Source organism: Lissotriton vulgaris, chromosome 9 (genome assembly GCF_964263255.1).
Source record: "Lissotriton vulgaris chromosome 9, aLisVul1.2, whole genome shotgun sequence".
Classification (NCBI taxonomy): Eukaryota; Metazoa; Chordata; class Amphibia; order Caudata; family Salamandridae; genus Lissotriton; species Lissotriton vulgaris.
In genome coordinates this window covers 80,782,988-80,802,553 of record NC_141697.1, presented here as the reverse complement: position 1 = coordinate 80,802,553, position 19,566 = coordinate 80,782,988, and the positions used below count along the sequence as shown (strand labels likewise).

General features: G+C 46.6%; 1 protein-coding gene across 1 annotated transcript in view; it reads left to right on the top strand.

Moving 5' to 3' along the window:
- CDAN1 (codanin 1) overlaps positions 1-19,566 on the top strand; it is a 232,752-nt gene that overhangs the window by 200,425 nt on the left and 12,761 nt on the right. The window contains exons 24-25 of the mRNA XM_086937098.1: positions 10,288-10,395; positions 10,707-10,770. Of these exons, the coding sequence (XP_086793224.1) occupies positions 10,288-10,395; positions 10,707-10,770 (172 nt within the window). The remainder of the gene's footprint in view (positions 1-10,287; positions 10,396-10,706; positions 10,771-19,566) is intronic.

The window sequence follows — 19,566 nt, the reverse complement described above, 5'->3', positions numbered from 1 at the left end:
AGATGTTAAACTTTTCATGGTTAATGCTAGCACCAGCCCCTTTCTTTTAATCTCCTCTAGGTGTCGGACAAATGATCCTTCCTTATCAATGTGAACACCTAGGTACTTCTAGACTCCCGCTGAGTCTATTTGTGTGCTGCCCAACTGCCAGGTTCTCTCTGGCTTCCTTTTATTGTTAATTGACATAGTTCTGGTTTTCTTTAAGTTGATTGACAACTTATTTGCTTCAGCGAAGTCCTGCATGCTGTTGAGAAGATGTTGCAAGCCTACTACTGTATGACTGAGCTAGATTAAGTCGTCTGCATAAAGTAGATTGGACAGAGTTGTGCCCCCCATCTTGGGTGCGTGAGAGTGGCTGGTGTTGAGTAATTGCGGGAGGTCTGCCATAAATAAATTGAACAACATGGGTGCCAGCACGCAACCTTGTTTGAGGCCCTTCGTTGTATTTACTTTCCTTGTCAAATGCATCCCTATGCTAAGTTTTACCTGTACCCAGGTGTCAGTGTGGAGGAGCATTCGCATTTTTAAGAGGGCATTTGGGATCCCCCAGCTTGCCAGCTTCGCCCATAACCTTGATCTGTCCACATTATCGAAGGCAGCTCTAAAATCGATAAAACAAAGGTGCAGCTGCATTTTCTTCGAGATTGTGGCATCTATGAGCAAAGATAATGTTAAGATGTTAGTTGTTGGGCCAGTTTCCTTACGAAAGCCTGTCTAATTTAATGGAATTATGTCGTTGATGTCTGCCCAGGCTGTAAGCTTTTCCAGCAGCGTGCCCGCAAAGTATTTAGCCTCATTATCAATTAGTGCCACCAGCCGATAATTGCCGGGCGAGGCCTTGTCGCCACTTTTGGGGATGGAACGATCGTGGAGCCTTTCCATGAATCAGGGATGACGCCCTGTTGTCTCACTTCCAGGAATATTGGATGAAGTATTCTTGCCCACTCTGATGCCCTGTGTTTAAACAGAGCAGGCGGGATTCCATTCAGGCCTGGTGACCCTTCCCTTCTTCCCTTCATGATCTGCTGCTTGACTGACAGGTACGCAGCTTCATCTGTCGCTTCCTCTGGAAGTTGATTTACGATAGAGGATGAATGTGAGACTCTGGCGTTTGATACATTCTCTGCATTACGGTCAGATGGAGCTGCCCTGTTCTGGTCCTGGAGAAGGGAGTCTGCTGTAAGGTTGTTGAAGTGAGTGTGCAGATAATTGGCCCAAGTTTCCTCTAATATGTATGATGGAATTCCCCCAAGTTGCGGGTTGATGATTACATTCACCATTTTCCAGAAGCAGGCGCTGTCATTTTGTTTTATATTTTGAAGAAGTTTGGCCCAGGTGTCATCTTCGTGGTTTTTGTTAATGCCCCATTTCAGCTTCTTTAGGTTAGTTCTTTGTTGACGCAGAAAGGAGAGTTTCGAAAGGTTCCCAGGATCATGGTGCACAGATCTTATTGAGCTGTTTATGGTTCTTTTGAGACTTTTAATTTGCGTGCCTTGTGCTGCAGTAAGCCTTTTCACTTGGTCAAATGGCAGAGCGTGCTTCATTTTTATTTGCGACGCATGTAGTTTGCTGAGCGTCTTTGTGAAGCGTTCCCAGATTTGAATGTAATCCATATTTGTCGGATATGAAAGTATGAGATTCAATGCCGATTCTGACAGGGATTCGATGTTATTTGCTGTCAATTTAATTCTCTTGTAGTCTGTCGTATAGATGGTGCCCAAGACTGAAGCAAACTGGATACCAGAGGGAGCAGTTGCGGCTAAAATTATTTCTTGCAGGCGATGATCACTATCTCCCTTGTCCCCCATTCTGAAATTAATGATAGATGAAAACAACGAGAGACTAGTAAAGGTATAGTCCAGTATCGAAGAAGTTGTTGCAGTATAATAACTGGCTACAGGAGGAGTGTCGCCTGCAAATCTTCCATTAAGAGCCCTAAGATTGGAGTTTTCCAGGTCCTCAAGAAGGCTTTTGTTTGTTTTATTGATTTTCCCGTGGGTGAAGACACCTTGTGTCGGTATATTACAATGTGAAGTTTGGAATCTTGCTTCGTATTCGTCTGATGATCCCAGTAAGTATTGATTCAAATCCCCCGATAAGATGATATTTGATGTATCAGTGCTGCCTATATAAGTGATTATTTGGCCAAATAGCTTCGCCGAGTCTGTTGCTAGACGTTTAGGGTGGATATATGCGTTGATAATCGTTACTTCTTTTTGTTCACCTGCCAGAGAGAGAGTAAGTTTGGTTGCCAAGGCAACCTCTGTGGTTTGGCAGGTGTTGATAAATAAGTTGCCAGCCCACCAGAACAATGACCATTTTTTCCGCCTTTTGTGGCTGGTATGGTGAAACAGTAGAACCCGTGTATTTGTAACGCTTCAGTCAGCCATGTTTCCTGCAACAAGATTACGTTGAACGTTTTAAAATATTGGAGAAAGTCAGATTCAGAAGCTTTTAAGGATAGGCCATTGATGTTCTATGAGCAAAGGCGGAACACGCTTCCTTTTTTTTGGTTGTTGCCACTGTCCGTTTGGCTAGGATGTAATTTATTTATTTATTTATTTATAAGACTTGTTAAGCGCACAACTACCCAGAGGTGTCTCGGCGCCTGGACAGAGTAATCACTGAATGGGTGATTATTGATTGAACAACCAAGTTTTTACTTGTTTGCGAAAGGGTATTAAAGTTGTGGTGCTTTTTTTAGGTCGAGCAGACCTACCCTCAATGCGTGAGCATTGAAGGTGTCTGCTTCAGACCTATTGTGGCCCGTATTTAGGAATGTGGACAGCTACCAGACGCGCGGTTTGACGAGGTCAGATTTCACCTCGGGAGCGAGCGTCTGATAGCTGCGCATGCGCGGTGCAAAGCCCTTGTTTTTGTTTGGCAATGAATTCCACAGTTTGGCAGTGGCAATTGAAAAGGATCTGTCGCCCCATGTAGATTTCTTGGTTTTTGTTATCTCAAGGAGATTAGCCGTGGAGGATCGTAGTGTACGTGCTGGTCTATAGGGGCAAAGGGAGTGCTTTAGGAAAGTTGGTCCTTTTGCATGGATGGTTTTAAAAGCTATGCATAGGGTCTTGAATTTGATTCTGTGTCTCACTGGCAACCAATGCAGTTTTCGAATGGTTTTTGAAATTGGCTTGAATTGGCATTGAATTGCTGGAAAGAGGTTTCGAGTTCTTGTAATTGGTTCCACAAGCTGACGACCCTCTCCAGGTGCGGCTATTTCACCATAAGATGCACGGATGGAACCCCGGAAGAGAGGCCTTAATTGAGGACTGGGGCCTAGTGCTCCTCTAAAGATGGAGATTATGGGCTTTGGGCAGTGACTGAGGCCAGGCCTTGGGCTGGAGTTTAGAAGAGGTGCTGGGTAGGCTGGATTTTGGTACGAGGTGACCTTGATTCCCCAGGCTTCAAAAGTGTGGTGCTCGTTTAAAACTCTTAGGGCGATAGCAGCCGTTTTCCACGACGCCCTCGTTGCCTCAGTCATTGCTGGATTTTCTGGTGCAAGAAACTCTATTGCAAGCAGATCAGTTGTATTCAGATCTGCTAGATTAGGAATGGCCCTTAGTAGTTTCAAGACGGTGCCCCTGTTTACTATATCTTGGTGCCGTTTTGATGTATACTCTGGTTTAAACAACGTGAGACTCGAGCTGGTTGGAAGTCTTTTTGAGGCCTGCACTTGATTTGTAGATTCGCTAGCGTATAGTGGGCACTCTTGCTGATTGGTGAATTGTGCATCCTCCCTTTGGGCCGGTAGCCACACCTCTTTGGGGGGGCTATAATTGGTTGCACTGTTTCTTATCCGTGTTGTTTCACTCGGTGGTCTCTAGTCCTGCGGATTGAATGCGCCTTGGGGTAGCTGGTCTGTGGCCTTCCATGTTTGTTTTCCTTCTCTCGGTGAAACAAGGTTTGCAATGTCATGATTTAAGCTGTTATTTATCTGATCTTTGTTGACGTGTTGGTTGTTGATCGTTAGCCAAATTGCGTCCGTTCTGGGAGCCCTATTTTCTTCTGTCGCTGGGTTGGTGCTAATTGAAGATTCTCTTTGTCCACCAGGCCAGGTTGGGTTGTTTGATGGCTTTTGTGACGGGCATATAGGAATTACACTTGGGTTGGTGAAAGCGTTTCCTCTGTGGGGAGCTGGCATTACCTGTGGAGAGTTCCTGATGTTTGTGACGACTAGAGACCTTTCGGTGTTAGAAGGCCCTGGTGATGCTGCTGTGTTTTGAAGGATACTTGTTTGAGCCGGATCTGTGTGTTGCTTACCCCCCTCTTTGGGGTCAAGCTCTGTTTTGGACCGTTGCGTGCCAAAGATTGAGTAGGTGACTGCTTGTTTGAAGGGAAGTGATTTTGATTCCCTCCCTTCCGTTTCTGCTGGCGGCGCTGTTTGGCGTTTGCTTTGATGATGGGTGAGTCAGTTAGGACTGATTTAGAACATCCCTTTGCAGTACGTGGAGACCCCACTATATGCTGGATGCGAGAATCGCTGTCTATGAAATTCCGATTGGTTGAGCTGGCCAAGTCTCCTTTCTTGCTTTCAAGGGCTGGGGGGTTCTGAAGCCACCGCGCCAGCAGAAGAGCTGACAGCGTTAGTTAGTGGTGTCTTCTTCCGCTCGTTTAATACCGTTGTGAGCATTGTTGGTAGGGTGGTAAGTTTATCCCCAATCTGACTACAGCCACATCGGAGGTGTGCCTCCGTCTGTGCTCTTCTAATTAGGCTGTTGAGATCCCCCAGTTTTTCATCTATGCCAGCTGTAAACACTGCCAGGGTGTTTAGTAGGTTGAGCTGTATATCCATCTTGTCAGACTGATATTGTAGCGCCTCCACCGACAATTGCATGGTGTTTAAGATTGAGGGCCAAACACTTCCGTCTTGTTCTTTTGGCCCACCCATCTCCTTTCGATCTCCAGTGTCCCTTGGGGGCCGGCTGTCAGCTGAAAGATTTGAGGATGGCTTCGTAGGCGGAATGCTATTTGAAGGTCTGGAGAGTACGTTGCCAACATGTCCTCCCATTCTTGGGTGCAAAGATAGGATAATGCCGCCCTTCCTTCATCCTTCTTGGACTCATTATTGATGGCTATTGGAGTCAGTGTGTTGATATTAGAATGGCTAAAATCCGAGATATTAGTAGTGTTGGCAAAAACGGGTGGGTGCAGACTGCTAATGCCTTTCCCGTGAGATGCCGATAGAGGTTGCGTCCTGCTCGTCTCATCCTTTGAGGGGTTTGAGAGGGCTGTTTGGGGGGATGTCAGAAGTTGATTATTCTGATTTCTCTTTTCCATGGGTGTTGTTTGTTTTGTTCTTGTTGGAGTAAACGCTTGCTGAGTAACCCCTGCTGCTTGGGGCGGGGACGTTGCTGTTACTATTGCTGGGTAGTTTGAGATGTCTGATGCCTGATCTACCGATAGTTGAATTGGCTGAGGCCCTGAGTGACCCTCTGTTGACTTCATTAGGTGTTCAGTAGTCGCCAAAACCAATCCGGTTATTTCTCCATGCACTTAGTTGGAAATATGTAGGTTCACTTTTAGCTGTCTCTCATGCCAATGTAAAACACATGACATTTTACTCAAATTGGATGGTGTATTACACGCCTGTCCTGTTGCATTCAGTTAATACTACAATCTCTAATAAGTGCTCCAGGTGCTTCAGTGATAGCATAGGAAACTTGATATGTATGAAGTGGGCATGGCAAAGTTTAAATTTTTTTTGTTTTTTGAAGGCTGCCTCTAAATTTATGTCTGAGAATGTTAAACCTAATCTGGAAGCTAATATGTTGGGAGTACACTACATGTAAACGGTTTAATAAAGCAAATTGATAATTATTTTGTATTGTCATGTTAAGAGCCCACTGTATGCTAACCTCTGCACACTGAGTTCATGCATAGCAAGCTAGTAATGATTTGTAAACTCGAGTATTGATGTGCCTTGAAAAACAGTGCACTAAAATATTTTACCAAAATATAACCGTTTCTTTGATTTTTAAGGCTCATTGAAACACCATAATAGTTGGCGAAAGGGAGGAGAAAACATAGTTACTTTAGAAATTAGTCTTATTAGCATTTTAGGTACACATTTGGATCTTCATCTGAATGAATTACTTATTACTTTTTATTAGTATATCTAATCCTGAATTATTGTATTCTACCTATTTAGTATATGTGAACATTGTATGCAAATATGATTACTTTTTTTAAAATGACTACCTGAAATCAACAACAAACATGATATGGAAAATAGGTGCAGATCAAAGTGTAGCAGCTTAGGACTTCATGTTTCTTACTGCTGTCTACACCTGCCAAAATCTCTGACCACACTCCACTCTACATCTCCTTAGTGTGCCTCACTTTGCTAAAATCTTACTGCCAATAGACAGAGCCCATCATTCGTGGCGATGGGTCTTTTAAATTAGCAAAACCAAACTTTCTGATCTTTGCATGGCTACATTTGCTGCACCATTTCCATATGAGAGTTCTTCTCCGATTAGACAAACCCCATGATTTACTACATGACACCAGGGATTACCAAACTAATTATGATTACTTGAGCATCGTACATAAATGTATCATCACAACTCGGAGACAAATCTAGACTTGTGCAAGCCCTTTTGAAACCTAGATATCCAAACATTACAGCATCTTACTCCATTCCGCCATTCCCTCTGGGTTTTAACATCCACCAAGGGATAGAACCACCGAGATAAGAGGTTGCTTAGTCCGTACGCATCAGAACATTGGCTGCACTTTGACTAAACCGTCCTGCTTGTGAATGCCTACAGCGGTCCATGGCTATCTTCCTCCAAGAAATCTTTATCTTTCTCATACCTTACTGCGCCCATTGCCTCAAACTACCAATAACTAAACACCTTACCTCAGTACTACCACCGAAGGCTTGCCTTGTTGCTGTTATGTAAGTGACTTTGGCTTATAGGGTGAGGACAAAGAGGACAACAGGGTCAAATACATGGCAAACATGGGTTTCTCACTTCTTTCTCAGACTAATATGCATGGTAAAAGTCATACATTAAACAGTCATCACCTGATCACTATAGGTTCTATCACACCTGTGTTCTGGACAGATCATTATCTGGTGGATTCAGTATATATTAACTAGTCCTATTACACTTTTAAGAGTCCTCCACCACCTCTAAGACTCTAAAGTGCCAATTAAATATAGAGGCTAGTGCATGTTCTTGAACATGGGAAGAAGCATTTGGAAATTATAAAATTCCCAGAAACAGTACTCCTCGCTTTCGTATCCAGTTTAGATCCGCAGTGATACTTGGATCACCCTGTAGTTAAAACAAGGTCCAAAAAGAATGCTGTAAATATCAAGTTGAAGGCAAACTACACTAAATTCTCCTTCTGGGCAATTACAAGGCAGCCATCATGCAAGCTAAGTGAAAGTACAGGAGATCTATAACTGAGCAGGCCACATGTATAACCAGACTGTTATTTCACCATTTGACAAGGGCAGCTGGTAAAGGCAATATCACTAACCTTGTGTGATACTTAAAACACTTGGGGTCTGATGTAGATCTCGGCGGAAGGGTCACTCAGTCACAATGGTGATGGATATCGCGTTCGCCGAAATATAAATTCCATAATTGGGATTTAAATTTCGGCAGACGGGATATCCGTCAGCTTTGTGATGGTGTAATCCATCCATTGAAATCTACATTGGGCTCTCGATTACAGACAAAAATTACAATACAAGAGGGTTTTCCGTAAGTGTTAAATGGAAGGCGTTACCAAATATCTGATCCAAGCTCATATTTTATGTTTCTTTGCTTTGGAGATGGGGGGTCTTAATCTATCACAAGACTACTCCTGGTTCTCAAACCTACAAGCTTTGCTCTTGATCCAGTACTAGCCTGGCTTTAGAAAAAATGCATGTGCTTAGAAACTACTGGTTCAGAGCGTCACAAATAATCCTTTCTCAGAGGTGGTTGTCCCTACTGATCTCAAAAGTGGGGTCATTGCACCCTTCCATAAGCGGTAACTAATATAGCTGTTAACGAGCCCCTGTTCTTAGAGAAACCTTCGAGAAAATAGCGGTAGCCCACCTACAATCTTTTCTGGACTTCTGCCCCTGTCGTCCAGGCGTGCAGTTGGCTAAAGCACAAAATGGAAACAGCACTTCTAGGCATTTGAAACAAGAGTTTGGACTGGGCAGATAGGGGACACTCCACTGCTGTGTTTTTGACTCTCAGCCTCCTTGGGCACGATGGATCACCCTGATTTCATTGAGTTTTTAGCCACTGTATCTGGAGCATCCTCGATCAATGGACATGGTTTGGTTCCTTCTTATACAACAGGCAACAACTTATCAAATTAGTACCTTTGAGCTAAATACCCACAAAATGTTATTAAAGGGTCCCAGAGCATTCCTCGTACTCTCCGGAACTATTTAACACACACCTGTCTCCACTGTGTGAGGTATAAAGTTGATATGCTGATGACACACATGTATACAAAAAGGTGACATCAGATCTGATTGTCATTAAAGAAAGGCAAGGCTACCTGAAAGTGTGCCAGGACTCTACGAAATCTACCTGAGTAGCTATGAATGTCAGAAAATGCAAAGTTGATGGCTGGTGTGCTTCCAAATGTCCAAGCCACTGGCAGCCACTCTCTCAGCATTTTATTTCAACCTTTTTTCTCCCACTTCAGACTGAGACCAGGCAAATGTAAATCAACCCTGGTCCTGCTCTAATGGGAGTAGTTCAGCCCAAACTGGCTGCCCACGTCCCACTGAATCCGATTGAAAGAAACCCCAGGCCATAGGGGGGTTGACGAGGAAATGAATATTGCCATCTCTGCTAAATATGAGATATAATGTATGTAATGTATATCCTTAGAACGCGCGCCGCCAACAGTTAGAACGAGAGGGTGTTGTGGACAGTATCCCTTCTTTTGGGGTTAGGGAGACACTAAGGTTATAAGCACGGAAGCTGTTGTTTGGATGGCTTCTTACATTAGGGGTCCATTAAATAGTCTATAAAAAAATCAAGGTGACTTCTAGGAACAAAGGGAAAAATGGCGGGGTGACAAAGCGGATTTCCCTCCTGATCGCTTGTCTTTATCAGCTGCAAAAGTGGGAACCTCTAGAGATCAGCTAATGTGCCTCTTTGAATCTTTGCCTGCGACAATTGTTAACTTTAGTGCCTTACTAAGTTATAGCAAGCAGCGACTTTACCCAACTTCTGATGCCCTTGTGTGTGGCCGAGCTTACCACAAAATACATACAGGTTACTTCTAAGCCAGACCTGCTTGTATGCAAACATGGAAGAACTCTTTTAGAGTATATGTGTGACAGGCTTAGGGCCCTTAAAGCTTACATTCTGAATAAAATAACAATGCTTGTGATCACAGTGCTAATATACACCTTACTTTCAGATCTATTTGTGCTAACAAAAGAGGTTTTTCCATTCCCTATTATGCACTGTATTTATTTATTTATTTAGTTATATAAAATTTTATATAGCACCTAAATGACCATAGGCATAGGTGATCAAAGCTAATAGTTTTCTGAAAACTGCATATATATATATATATATATATATATATATATATATATATATATATTTTCATAGATATTAGGTAGGAATTAGACTAATCTATTAATGAAAGTAGGGATGTGTGATGTAAAATGTTTTGGGTATTTTTAATCTTCATTTGAGCTTTGCTTACGACTGCAAAGATCATTATAATTGATATCATTCTGATACAGATGACCTGATTGGTCATAAAAAATAAGCTTGTAGAGACTGTGTCTCTACAATTTTTAGAGGTCAGGAAGTGAGTCCACGCACACAAATGCATTTATTTATGTACATTTTCCCTCCAGAGAAGAGTTTCTCCCACAGGGTTGTCTGGCCTGTACAACTTTGAGCCTGAATGACCCTAACTCATCACAGATAAATGTGAGACACTTGCCAGTTCTCTTTCTCTTGTGCAGTGTAACAAACATTTCCCCCTGGGCTAGGGAGATCTATAAGGGAGTCCTGAAAATTTGGAAGCTCTCGCAAGAGTAGATTTTCTTTTTCCTCACAGGTAAATTATACTCCGGAGTAGAATGGCTGGGGGTCCAATGAACCTTGAGTGAGTTGCATCAGTAACTATGGTGACGCACGCAGCCAAAGGTCATTTGCGACTGGTCATTTCAAGAGGGCATTAGGCTACTAAAGTTGTTTATTCCAACTCATATGTCTGTTTCTTGCATTTTAATGGCTGGTTTAGTTTGAGTGTTCCTACTCATTGTCCCTTCTTTATTTTCCCCTATAGGAAGTGCTCTGTGTCACAGTCGGCCCTCGAAGCGATGACGAGTTTGTGTCTTACACCCAGCTCGAGTGCCTGCTTCAGGGACTGAGGCAAACACTGCAGTGCAGGAAGGTAATGAACACAAATTATATTTTCCTCCTTTTTGGACTCTTGAGGCTGCAAGAAAAGTCCCTCTGCCAACTTAAATGCAGAGAAGGTATTAAAAGAATGAAAATGTAATTTAATAAGTGTTGAATTATAAACATCAGTTGAAAATAAATGTCCTGGATCAAGTTGCAGTTTTCTGATGCAGTTGTATTTAATGTTGGTTTTGATGTATAGACCTAATTTAGGCACCGAAATTTCAATTGCTGGTGAGGGCCTTTTAATAACTAATTTCCTCCTCTGCTGGAATTATTGAACCTTTCTTGTTTTTGTTTCAGTACTTGTCTCATGTTACAGAGCCGCAACTGGCCAAGTGCACTGCTGAGCTAGCCTCCTTGCTAAGTAAGTAAAGATACGGTATTGCTGCTGTAAAGTGGTGCATGCGACCAATGGTGTCCTCGAGCTGCAAACGGCTTTACGTATACCTTGCAGTGTACCGGTTAAGTCCTGAAATTACTTCAGAACCAGCCATGATCCTGACAAAGTGACAGTGTGTGGTGTATTCAATCGACGCGTAGGGCCACCTTGTAAAAAGTGGGTTACGTTGATGCTTCATATGGTGATACATAGAGATCACTCTACAATGACCGATTGGTTTGCTTGCAAAGGTGAGAAATTGTGTTATTTTTGGGGCTGCAGGGAGGTGGAATGCCAGTGATGTGAGAAGGTGGCCTGATATGCAGTGCTCACTATTCTAGTGAACACTATGTATCAGTCCAGCAACCCTTATTGATGATTGGTTGTAAGTCAACCTTCTAGACCAGCTATCCTAGTAGCGTGGATACGAGCAGTCTAAGGCTAAAGACTCGAGAGGGCGTGTTAAGCCAGCTGTTATACCACATATACCCCTTGAACACCACGTGAAAGGACACCACACAAGTGTTATGAAAATAAACAGTTATTTATTAAGAATCACAACAGCCCTGTACTCTTTATGAGGACAGGGTACTAAGCACAAACCAAAACTCTTACAAAAATACTTAAGTTAGCACAGTATATACAAATGCCCGAGGGGCACGGAAAACCATATACTTGAAAAGTGGAATGCGAAATTACTAGCAGGTAAGTACAGTACTACTAGGCTTTGGAATCGCTAGGACTTGACTATAGAATCGTTAGATTACTTCTAGGAGACCCAGGGGACTCGGGTGCAGAGTGTGCACTCTCACGCGTGATGCGGGACAAAGTCTATGGTAGCTAGGAATTGCAAAGTTAGTGTTCTCGGGCGAACCCGACCTGGTAGGAGGAAAACGAAAGTGGATTCTGACCCTTGGATAGTGAGGCTATGCTGGGGCACCGAAATGCCGAAGTTACCTAGCCCAGGGGCTGCAGCTGCATAGGACTCAAAGGACGTCGGGAATCCTCGTTGACGGACCAGGAGCCTGGAAGAAAGAAGTTGCTGGCAGGCGACCAGTGAAGAAAGTTCGATGGATCCAAGCCTGGATCGAAGGAAGATGACACCTGAAAGCAGAGGGGACCAAGTTCGTGACTACTAGCCAGTAGTCAGTGGGCACCAGGAGGGCACCGGATGGTAGCCACCTCGACTAGGCGAGTGGGTGACGCTGTGCTCGGAGATCTCACGGACCAGGAGGCGTTGTCGGCGACCAGGATGGAGGAGCGAGCTGTCCCACGAAGATAGAAGCTGTCGGCGTCGCTGGACCCAGGATTGGGCAACAAAGCCTTGGCAAATTCAAGCCCACGCGGTGGACCCAAAATGGCGTCTGGGGTGGACCAGGAGGGTCCGGGGTGCCTCTCTTAAAGAAGGAAGCAAGGGCCAGTCTGGAGCAACCAGACCAGCAGCAGTGATGTCTTCGGGCGTCGTTCAGAAGGCCACAAGCCAGCCGGCTAGTAGCCAAACAACGCGGTGCACAGCAAACAGCAGAAGGGCCCCACGCAGATCGTGGAGATGCAGGGAGGCTGATCTTGGGTGCTGGTGCTGCGCAGGGTTGGGGCTTCTCGGACCCCAAAGCACTCACCAGTGGAAGACTCGGTGGGCTTGTCACAAAGAAGTCGTGCAGTCTTGGCGATCGTCGGTCCCTCGAGGTCTCGTCGCACTCACGGTTCTCAGCTTTGCTGTAGAGGTGAGTAGAGGTCAGAGGTGCCAGGGAAGCCGGGTCTCGTCGAGCTGGGTCGTCGGATTCGTGAAGAAGGACTTGCAGCAGACCGCAGTGTTCTTAGGATGGTGCCTGCGGATGCAGGGTGACTACTCCTTAGCCACAAGGGAGAATCTTGAGGAAGAAATCCTGAAGTCCTTTCGCAGAAAGTCGTGTCTTGATTCCAAAGATGATCTAATTTGAACAGGGGGCCCGCTCCCATCTTTATACTAAAAAAGGGGGCTGACCCGGTGACTAGGTCCTGCATATGGGTGGGACTAGGAGGGGGGTGGTTACACCCCTCTGCCATGCCGGACTTTCCCCAGGCCAGGGGCTGGTGTGCCCCTGGAACTGGTTCTGACCGGCCTATGCGTAGTGAGCACCGGGGTGCCACTCAGCAGTCACCTTCCTGAAAAGCCCTGCCTACCCAGGATACACAAAACCATGTCTGGGACGGTGCTAGCACCGCCCCGGACAGGAAACCCTTTGTCCAGGCCTCCCTCGCTGGAAGGACTCCCAGCAGCAGGATGTCAGACTCGTGTCTGTGGTGGCAGCATCCATTTTGTGGAGCTGAGGCTAGGGTACATGGAATCCATTTTACAGAGAGAGCAGTAGGCCTGGGGTCCTGATTGGCAGGATCCCAGGTCGACTATGTCAAAAACCAGCTAAAACACAGGGCAAAAAGTTGGGGGCAACCATAGTCAGGAGGTACCTTCCTACACAACCCCCCCCCCCCCCCCCCCCCCCAAACGAAAGGAGATAAGGCTATCCTTGTCCAGGTAAGCCTCTATTACCTAAGTGGCCATATAAGGAAGGACCAGCTCTGGCTTGGTTTTCCCCTGTGTCATGGTCCACTAGGCAACCCCTCACCCTAAGGGTATCTGAGGGTCTCCACCATAGGGAATCTCTGCCTTTGGTGTGTCTTGGGAAAGAAGAAGGCTGATGCTGGGATGGAGTACTGAAGTGAGGCTCCTCTACCTTTGGGCTCAACTTCCTCCAATCACCATTCATCATGTGTGCCCTTCTTTCTTTAGCTGAGATGCACTGAGCTCTCAGGGTCAGCCTCTGGCTACCTAAAGCTGGAGGCTGAGTCCCTCTGTTTGGCTTACTGGAGGGACAGGTCAGGTCTGGGGTTTTTAGGCCCCATGTTTGGCTGTGCCCAACAGTGTCCAGCTGGGGGAGTTCCCTAACTACTTTTAAGGGGGATCCCTCAGGAGTCTGTTCTATTTTCACTTGGCTAGGTTTACCAGCTTCAGTGATCCTAATCTGCTGATTAAGGGGTTCTTTTGGACAGGGGGCCCTTTTGGGTCTACCACTGGCCTCCCTGGTCTCTTCAGCCCTGGGCTGACTGAGGCAGGGTAGAGAGGTGCAGGTTACCTGCTCCAGACTGGGTCCCACCTGGGAAGGGTCCACTGTCATCAGGGGCTCTGCCAGGCTAGGCCTGACTACCTCTGGGGCAGTTCCTTCAACAGGGGTAGAGTCAGTTCCCTGAGGAGGCTGGCTCTCACCTAGTGCCTGGGAGGGGGAAGACTCTTCTTCCTCCTCAATGCTCTCTGTTTGAGTGGAGTGATCCATTGTTTCAGGCTTCACAACCTCACTATCTGTTTGAGTAGAGGCTGAGACCATTTCAACCTTGCCAACCTTTTCAGGAGGGCACTCAGTCTGTGTTTGGGCTGTGACTGTCACAGCCCTCCTATCCTGTTCTGGAAAGTCTGTCTGAGCCTGGGCAGTGGCTACCACTGCCCTTCCAACCTTTTCAGGGAGGAATGATGCTTGGACTGGGGCTGTAGCTATTACTGCCCCACTAACCTGTCTGGATAGGCCTATCATTCTGGAGTGAGTTTCTTGTTCCACCTCAGCCCATGCTGAGAGTTTCAGGTCATTCCCCAGTAAGCAATCTACAGGTAGGTTATCTGTCACTGCCACTCTCATGGGCCCTGTGACATTACCCCAACTGAGCTTGACTACTGCCATGGGATGCCTTCTCTTCACTCCATGAATGTCTGTCACCTGATAAGTAAAACCAGGGGTCAGTTGAGCAGAGGGGACCAGATGGTCACTCACCATGGTGAGGCTGGCCCCTGTGTCTCTGAATGCCTCAACTTTCTGACCATTCACTAAAACTTCTTGTCTATACTTTCCCAAAATGTGGGGTCCAGTAGTGAAGTTGGCAAACCCCATGCCAGTCTCACAGATAAGAGTGTGGTCAGGGAACCTGGCTAGGCCATAGTCCTCCTGATTGCCCAAAGTAATGCCCACCACATTCTTGGGGGCACTCCCACCACCTGGGGGATTACCACTAGTGGTAACAGGAGGTTTAGGAGTATTACCTGGGGGTATATTTCCCTTATTACCATTTTTAGGGCAACTGGCATCACTTTTGTAATGACCCACCTGTTTACAGGTATGGCAATAAGGTTTCTTCTGTTCTGAAGGAGTGTTCTGGGACCCACCACCCTTGTTGGAGTTTTGGGGCCCTTGGGAAGTCTTCTCTGTGGATTTATCCCCACCCTTCTCTTGAGGCTTGGTTGATTCCTTTTTCTGGTCACCACCCTGGTTTTTATGCCTAACCCTGGTTCTGACCCATTTGTCTGCCCTCTTACCCAATTCCTGTGGAGAGGTCAGATCAGAGTCTACCAGGTGCTGATGTAATAACTGGTTCTGACAATTATTTAAGATTTGCTCCCTCATAATTAGATTATACAATCCTTTAAAATCAGTAACCTTACTACCCAGTAGCCAGCCTTCAAAAGCCTTAGTGGCACAATCAACAAAGTCAGTCCAATCTTGAGACTGAGTTTTCTGGGTGTCTCTGAACAGCATCCTGTATTGTTCAGTGGTTAAACCAAACCCATCAACCAGTGTATTCTTCAAGATTTGGTAATTGTTAGCATCCTCAACTCTAGTAGTGAGGAGCTTATCCCTACCTTTACCATCAAAGGAGAGCCACAAGATAGCTGCCCACTGACTTTGGGGAACACCCTGCACAGTGCAGGCTCTCTCCAAAGCAGTAATCCATTTGTGGATGTCATCCCCTTCTTTAAAGGGGGGCACTATCTTATTCAGGTGCTTTGTATCAAAACTCCTTTCCCTATTGCTAGGTTTATTGCTGCCACCAGTGGGCTGTAGCCCACACAATTCTTGCTCTCTAGCAAGGGCAAGTCTCTCTTTGGCCAGGGCAAGTTCTTCCCTTTCAATCCTCAGTTTGATTGCCCTTTCTTCAGCTTCATACACTCTCCTCTTAGGGGAAGACATCCCTCTGTGAGAAGAGTTGAGAGAGCCATTGGTTCGAAGGGATCTGTTAGAGCCTCTTGATAGAGACCTAACTCGTCCATTCCCAATGTTAAGCTGACCTGAGAGTGGGCCCAGGAGTCCCCTAGTACCAAGCTCATGTCTGCTTAAGTTGGACCTGGTTAGTCTATTGATTTCTACCTGTCCCTTATCTGCCTCATCCCCTGACAACTGGTCCTCATCCTCATCCTCAGCATCATCTGCTTCCTGGAGGGGATGGTCCTGGCTATCAAAGGGTCCCTGTAAGGAGGGCAAACTCCCCTCTGGATGAGAAGGGTCTGGGTTACCAGCCCTACTGGCATCATAAGCCTCTAAGAGACCAATCAGAAAGGAGGTGGTGGGGTTAGACCCCTGTTTTAGCTTCCTGAGGGTACACACTTGTCTCATCTCATGGAAGCTAAGAGCAGCATATTTTGAAGTAAGGACCTGTGGAGGGTCCACTGACACAAGGGGATACTCAGAGTTTCCTCCTTTGTCTGACATGCTGATTCTAGTGTGGTGTAAGTGATGCGCCTACCTACACTATGTGTTTACCTACTATTCCCTTGCTAAGAGTTGCAGCCAAGGTGTGCTAAGCCTTGAGGAGCTGCAACAGCTGGTTCAGTAGAACTCAGAGTATTCTAAGCTTAGTTATATGTGCTAACAGTACTTATGTGATCTTTCAACAAGATATTCTTAGGATACGTGTGGTAAAACAACAGCAAGCTCAAATCCCAACCGCTGCTCACCAGTGTGAGAAGGTGGCCTGATATGCAGTGCTCACTATTCTAGTGAACACTATGTATCAGTCCAGCAACCCTTATTGATGATTGGTTGTAAGTCAACCTTATAGACCAGCTATCCTAGTAGCGTGGATACGAGCAGTCTAAGGCTAAAGACTCGAGAGGGCGTGTTAAGCCAGCTGTTATACCACATATACCCCTTGAACACCACGTGAAAGGACACCACACAAGTGTTATGAAAATAAACAGTTATTTATTAAGAATCACAACAGCCCTGTACTCTTTATGAGGACAGGGTACTAAGCACAAACCAAAACTCTTAAAAAAATACTTAAGTTAGCACAGTATATACAAATGCCCGAGGGGCACGGAAAACCATATACTTGAAAAGTGGAATGCGAAATTACTAGCAGGTAAGTACAGTACTACTAGGCTTTGGAATCGCTAGGACTTGACTATAGAATCGTTAGATTACTTCTAGGAGACCCAGGGGACTCGGGTGCAGAGTGTGCACTCTCACGCGTGATGCGGGACAAAGTCTATGGTAGCTAGGAATTGCAAAGTTAGTGTTCTCGGGCGAACCCGACCTGGTAGGAGGAAAACGAAAGTGGATTCTGACCCTTGGATAGTGAGGCTATGCTGGGGCACCGAAATGCCGAAGTTACCTAGCCCAGGGGCTGCAGCTGCATAGGACTCAAAGGACGTCGGGAATCCTCGTTGACGGACCAGGAGCCTGGAAGAAAGAAGTTGCTGGCAGGCGACCAGTGAAGAAAGTTCGATGGATCCAAGCCTGGATCGAAGGAAGATGACACCTGAAAGCAGAGGGGACCAAGTTCGTGACTACTAGCCAGTAGTCAGTGGGCACCAGGAGGGCACCGGATGGTAGCCACCTCGACTAGGCGAGTGGGTGACGCTGTGCTCGGAGATCTCACGGACCAGAAGGCGTTGTCGGCGACCAGGATGGAGGAGCGAGCTGTCCCACGAAGATAGAAGCTGTCGGCGTCGCTGGACCCAGGATTGGGCAACAAAGCCTTGGCAAATTCAAGCCCACGCGGTGGACCCAAAATGGCGTCTGGGGTGGACCAGGAGGGTCCGGGGTGCCTCTCTTAAAGAAGAAAGCAAGGGCCAGTCTGGAGCAACCAGACCAGCAGCAGTGATGTCGTCGGGCGTCGTTCAGAAGGCCACAAGCCAGCCGGCTAGTAGCCAAACAACGCGGTGCACAGCAAACAGCAGAAGGGCCCCACGCAGATCGTGGAGATGCAGGGAGGCTGATCTTGGGTGCTGGTGCTGCGCAGGGTTGGGGCTTCTCGGACCCCAAAGCACTCACCAGTGGAAGACTCGGTGGGCTTGTCACAAAGAAGTCGTGCAGTCTTGGCGATCGTCGGTCCCTCGAGGTCTCGTCGCACTCACGGTTCTCAGCTTTGCTGTAGAGGTGAGTAGAGGTCAGAGGTGCCAGGGAAGCCGGGTCTCGTCGAGCTGGGTCGTCGGATTCGTGAAGAAGGACTTGCAGCAGACCGCAGTGTTCTTAGGATGGTGCCTGCGGATGCAGGGTGACTACTCCTTAGCCACAAGGGAGAATCTTGAGGAAGAAATCCTGAAGTCCTTTCGCAGAAAGTCGTGTCTTGATTCCATTTGAACAGGGGGCCCGCTCCCTTCTTTATACTAAAAAAGGGGGCTGACCCGGTGACTAGGTCCTGCCTATGGGTGGGACTAGGAGGGGGGTGGTTACACCCCTCTGCCATGCCAGACTTTCCCCAGGCCAGGGGCTGGTGTGCCCCTGGAACTGGTTCTGACCGGCCTATGCGTAGTGAGCACCGGGGTGCCACTCAGCAGTCACCTTCCTGAAAAGCCCTGCCTACCGAGGATACACAAAACCATGTCTGGGACGGTGCTAGCACCGCCCCGGACAGGAAACCCTTTGTCCAGGCCTCCCTCGCTGGAAGGACTCCCAGCAGCAGGAGGTCAGACTCTTGTCTGTGGTGGCAGCATCCATTTTTTGGAGCTGAGGCTTCAGTTAACTTTAACCGGGGTTCACAGTTACATACATGTCGTGTCCCTCTAGAAGGGTGGCATGCTAACCCCGTCGCCAGAATTGGCGAGGGGTTAGTATTCCAATTCGTATGACACCTTACTCGACATGTTTTGATAAAGCAATACCAGAGTTAGCATTTAACCGCGAGGATTATAATGCACTTAAGAGTATATGGTATGCGATATCATGGAACAACTATTAGGACTTGGTTCCGCAAGCTGCAGACAGGCTCAGCTCATGCCAGAGCACCATCTCACACGATTCCAAGCACTCTGCCTTCAGGATTGTCAAGGCCTGCCATAGGAGTGACTGATAGGAATCTGTGTGTCCATTTTAGGGTTAGATATAGGTATACTATATCTACAGCAAAGGGTGATTACACGACTTTTCCCCAGCTGTCATGCAGCCAGTTGTGTCAAATGTAGGAGGCCAGCCAGGGGTGGCATAATACATGCTTCAGCCCCTGGCAGCCCTGGGTACACCCATGCCCTGAGTTACAGGGTCTGATAGGGTGGCCCAGTACCAATTGGAAATGTACCTAGGGTACATGGAATCCATTTTACAGAGAGAGCAGTAGGCCTGGGGTCCTGATTGGCAGGATCCCAGGTCGACTATGTCAAAAACCAGCTAAAACACAGGGCAAAAAGTTGGGGGCAACCATAGTCAGGAGGTACCTTCCTACAAGTGACATAACATGTTGATTCATATATGGGCTATGAATACGGGTTCTGGTACTAAGGGTACGGAAATGGTAGATCTTCAGGGCCCATCTAATATATAGAAATACTTTCTCAAGCCTTGGGATTCAAGGAGTGCTTAGCAGAGTGAAGACCCTGCACTTGAATGTTAGGGAGTGGTCTCTGAATCTTCTGTACCTGACTGGGTTAATGGCAAGTGTCAGGCTAGCTGACCTTTGATGTCTAGTACGCTTGAAAATCTTGGTGCTGTATCCCTGGGTAAACATGAGGGTTACATCAATGGAGCATCTGTAGAAGTAGGT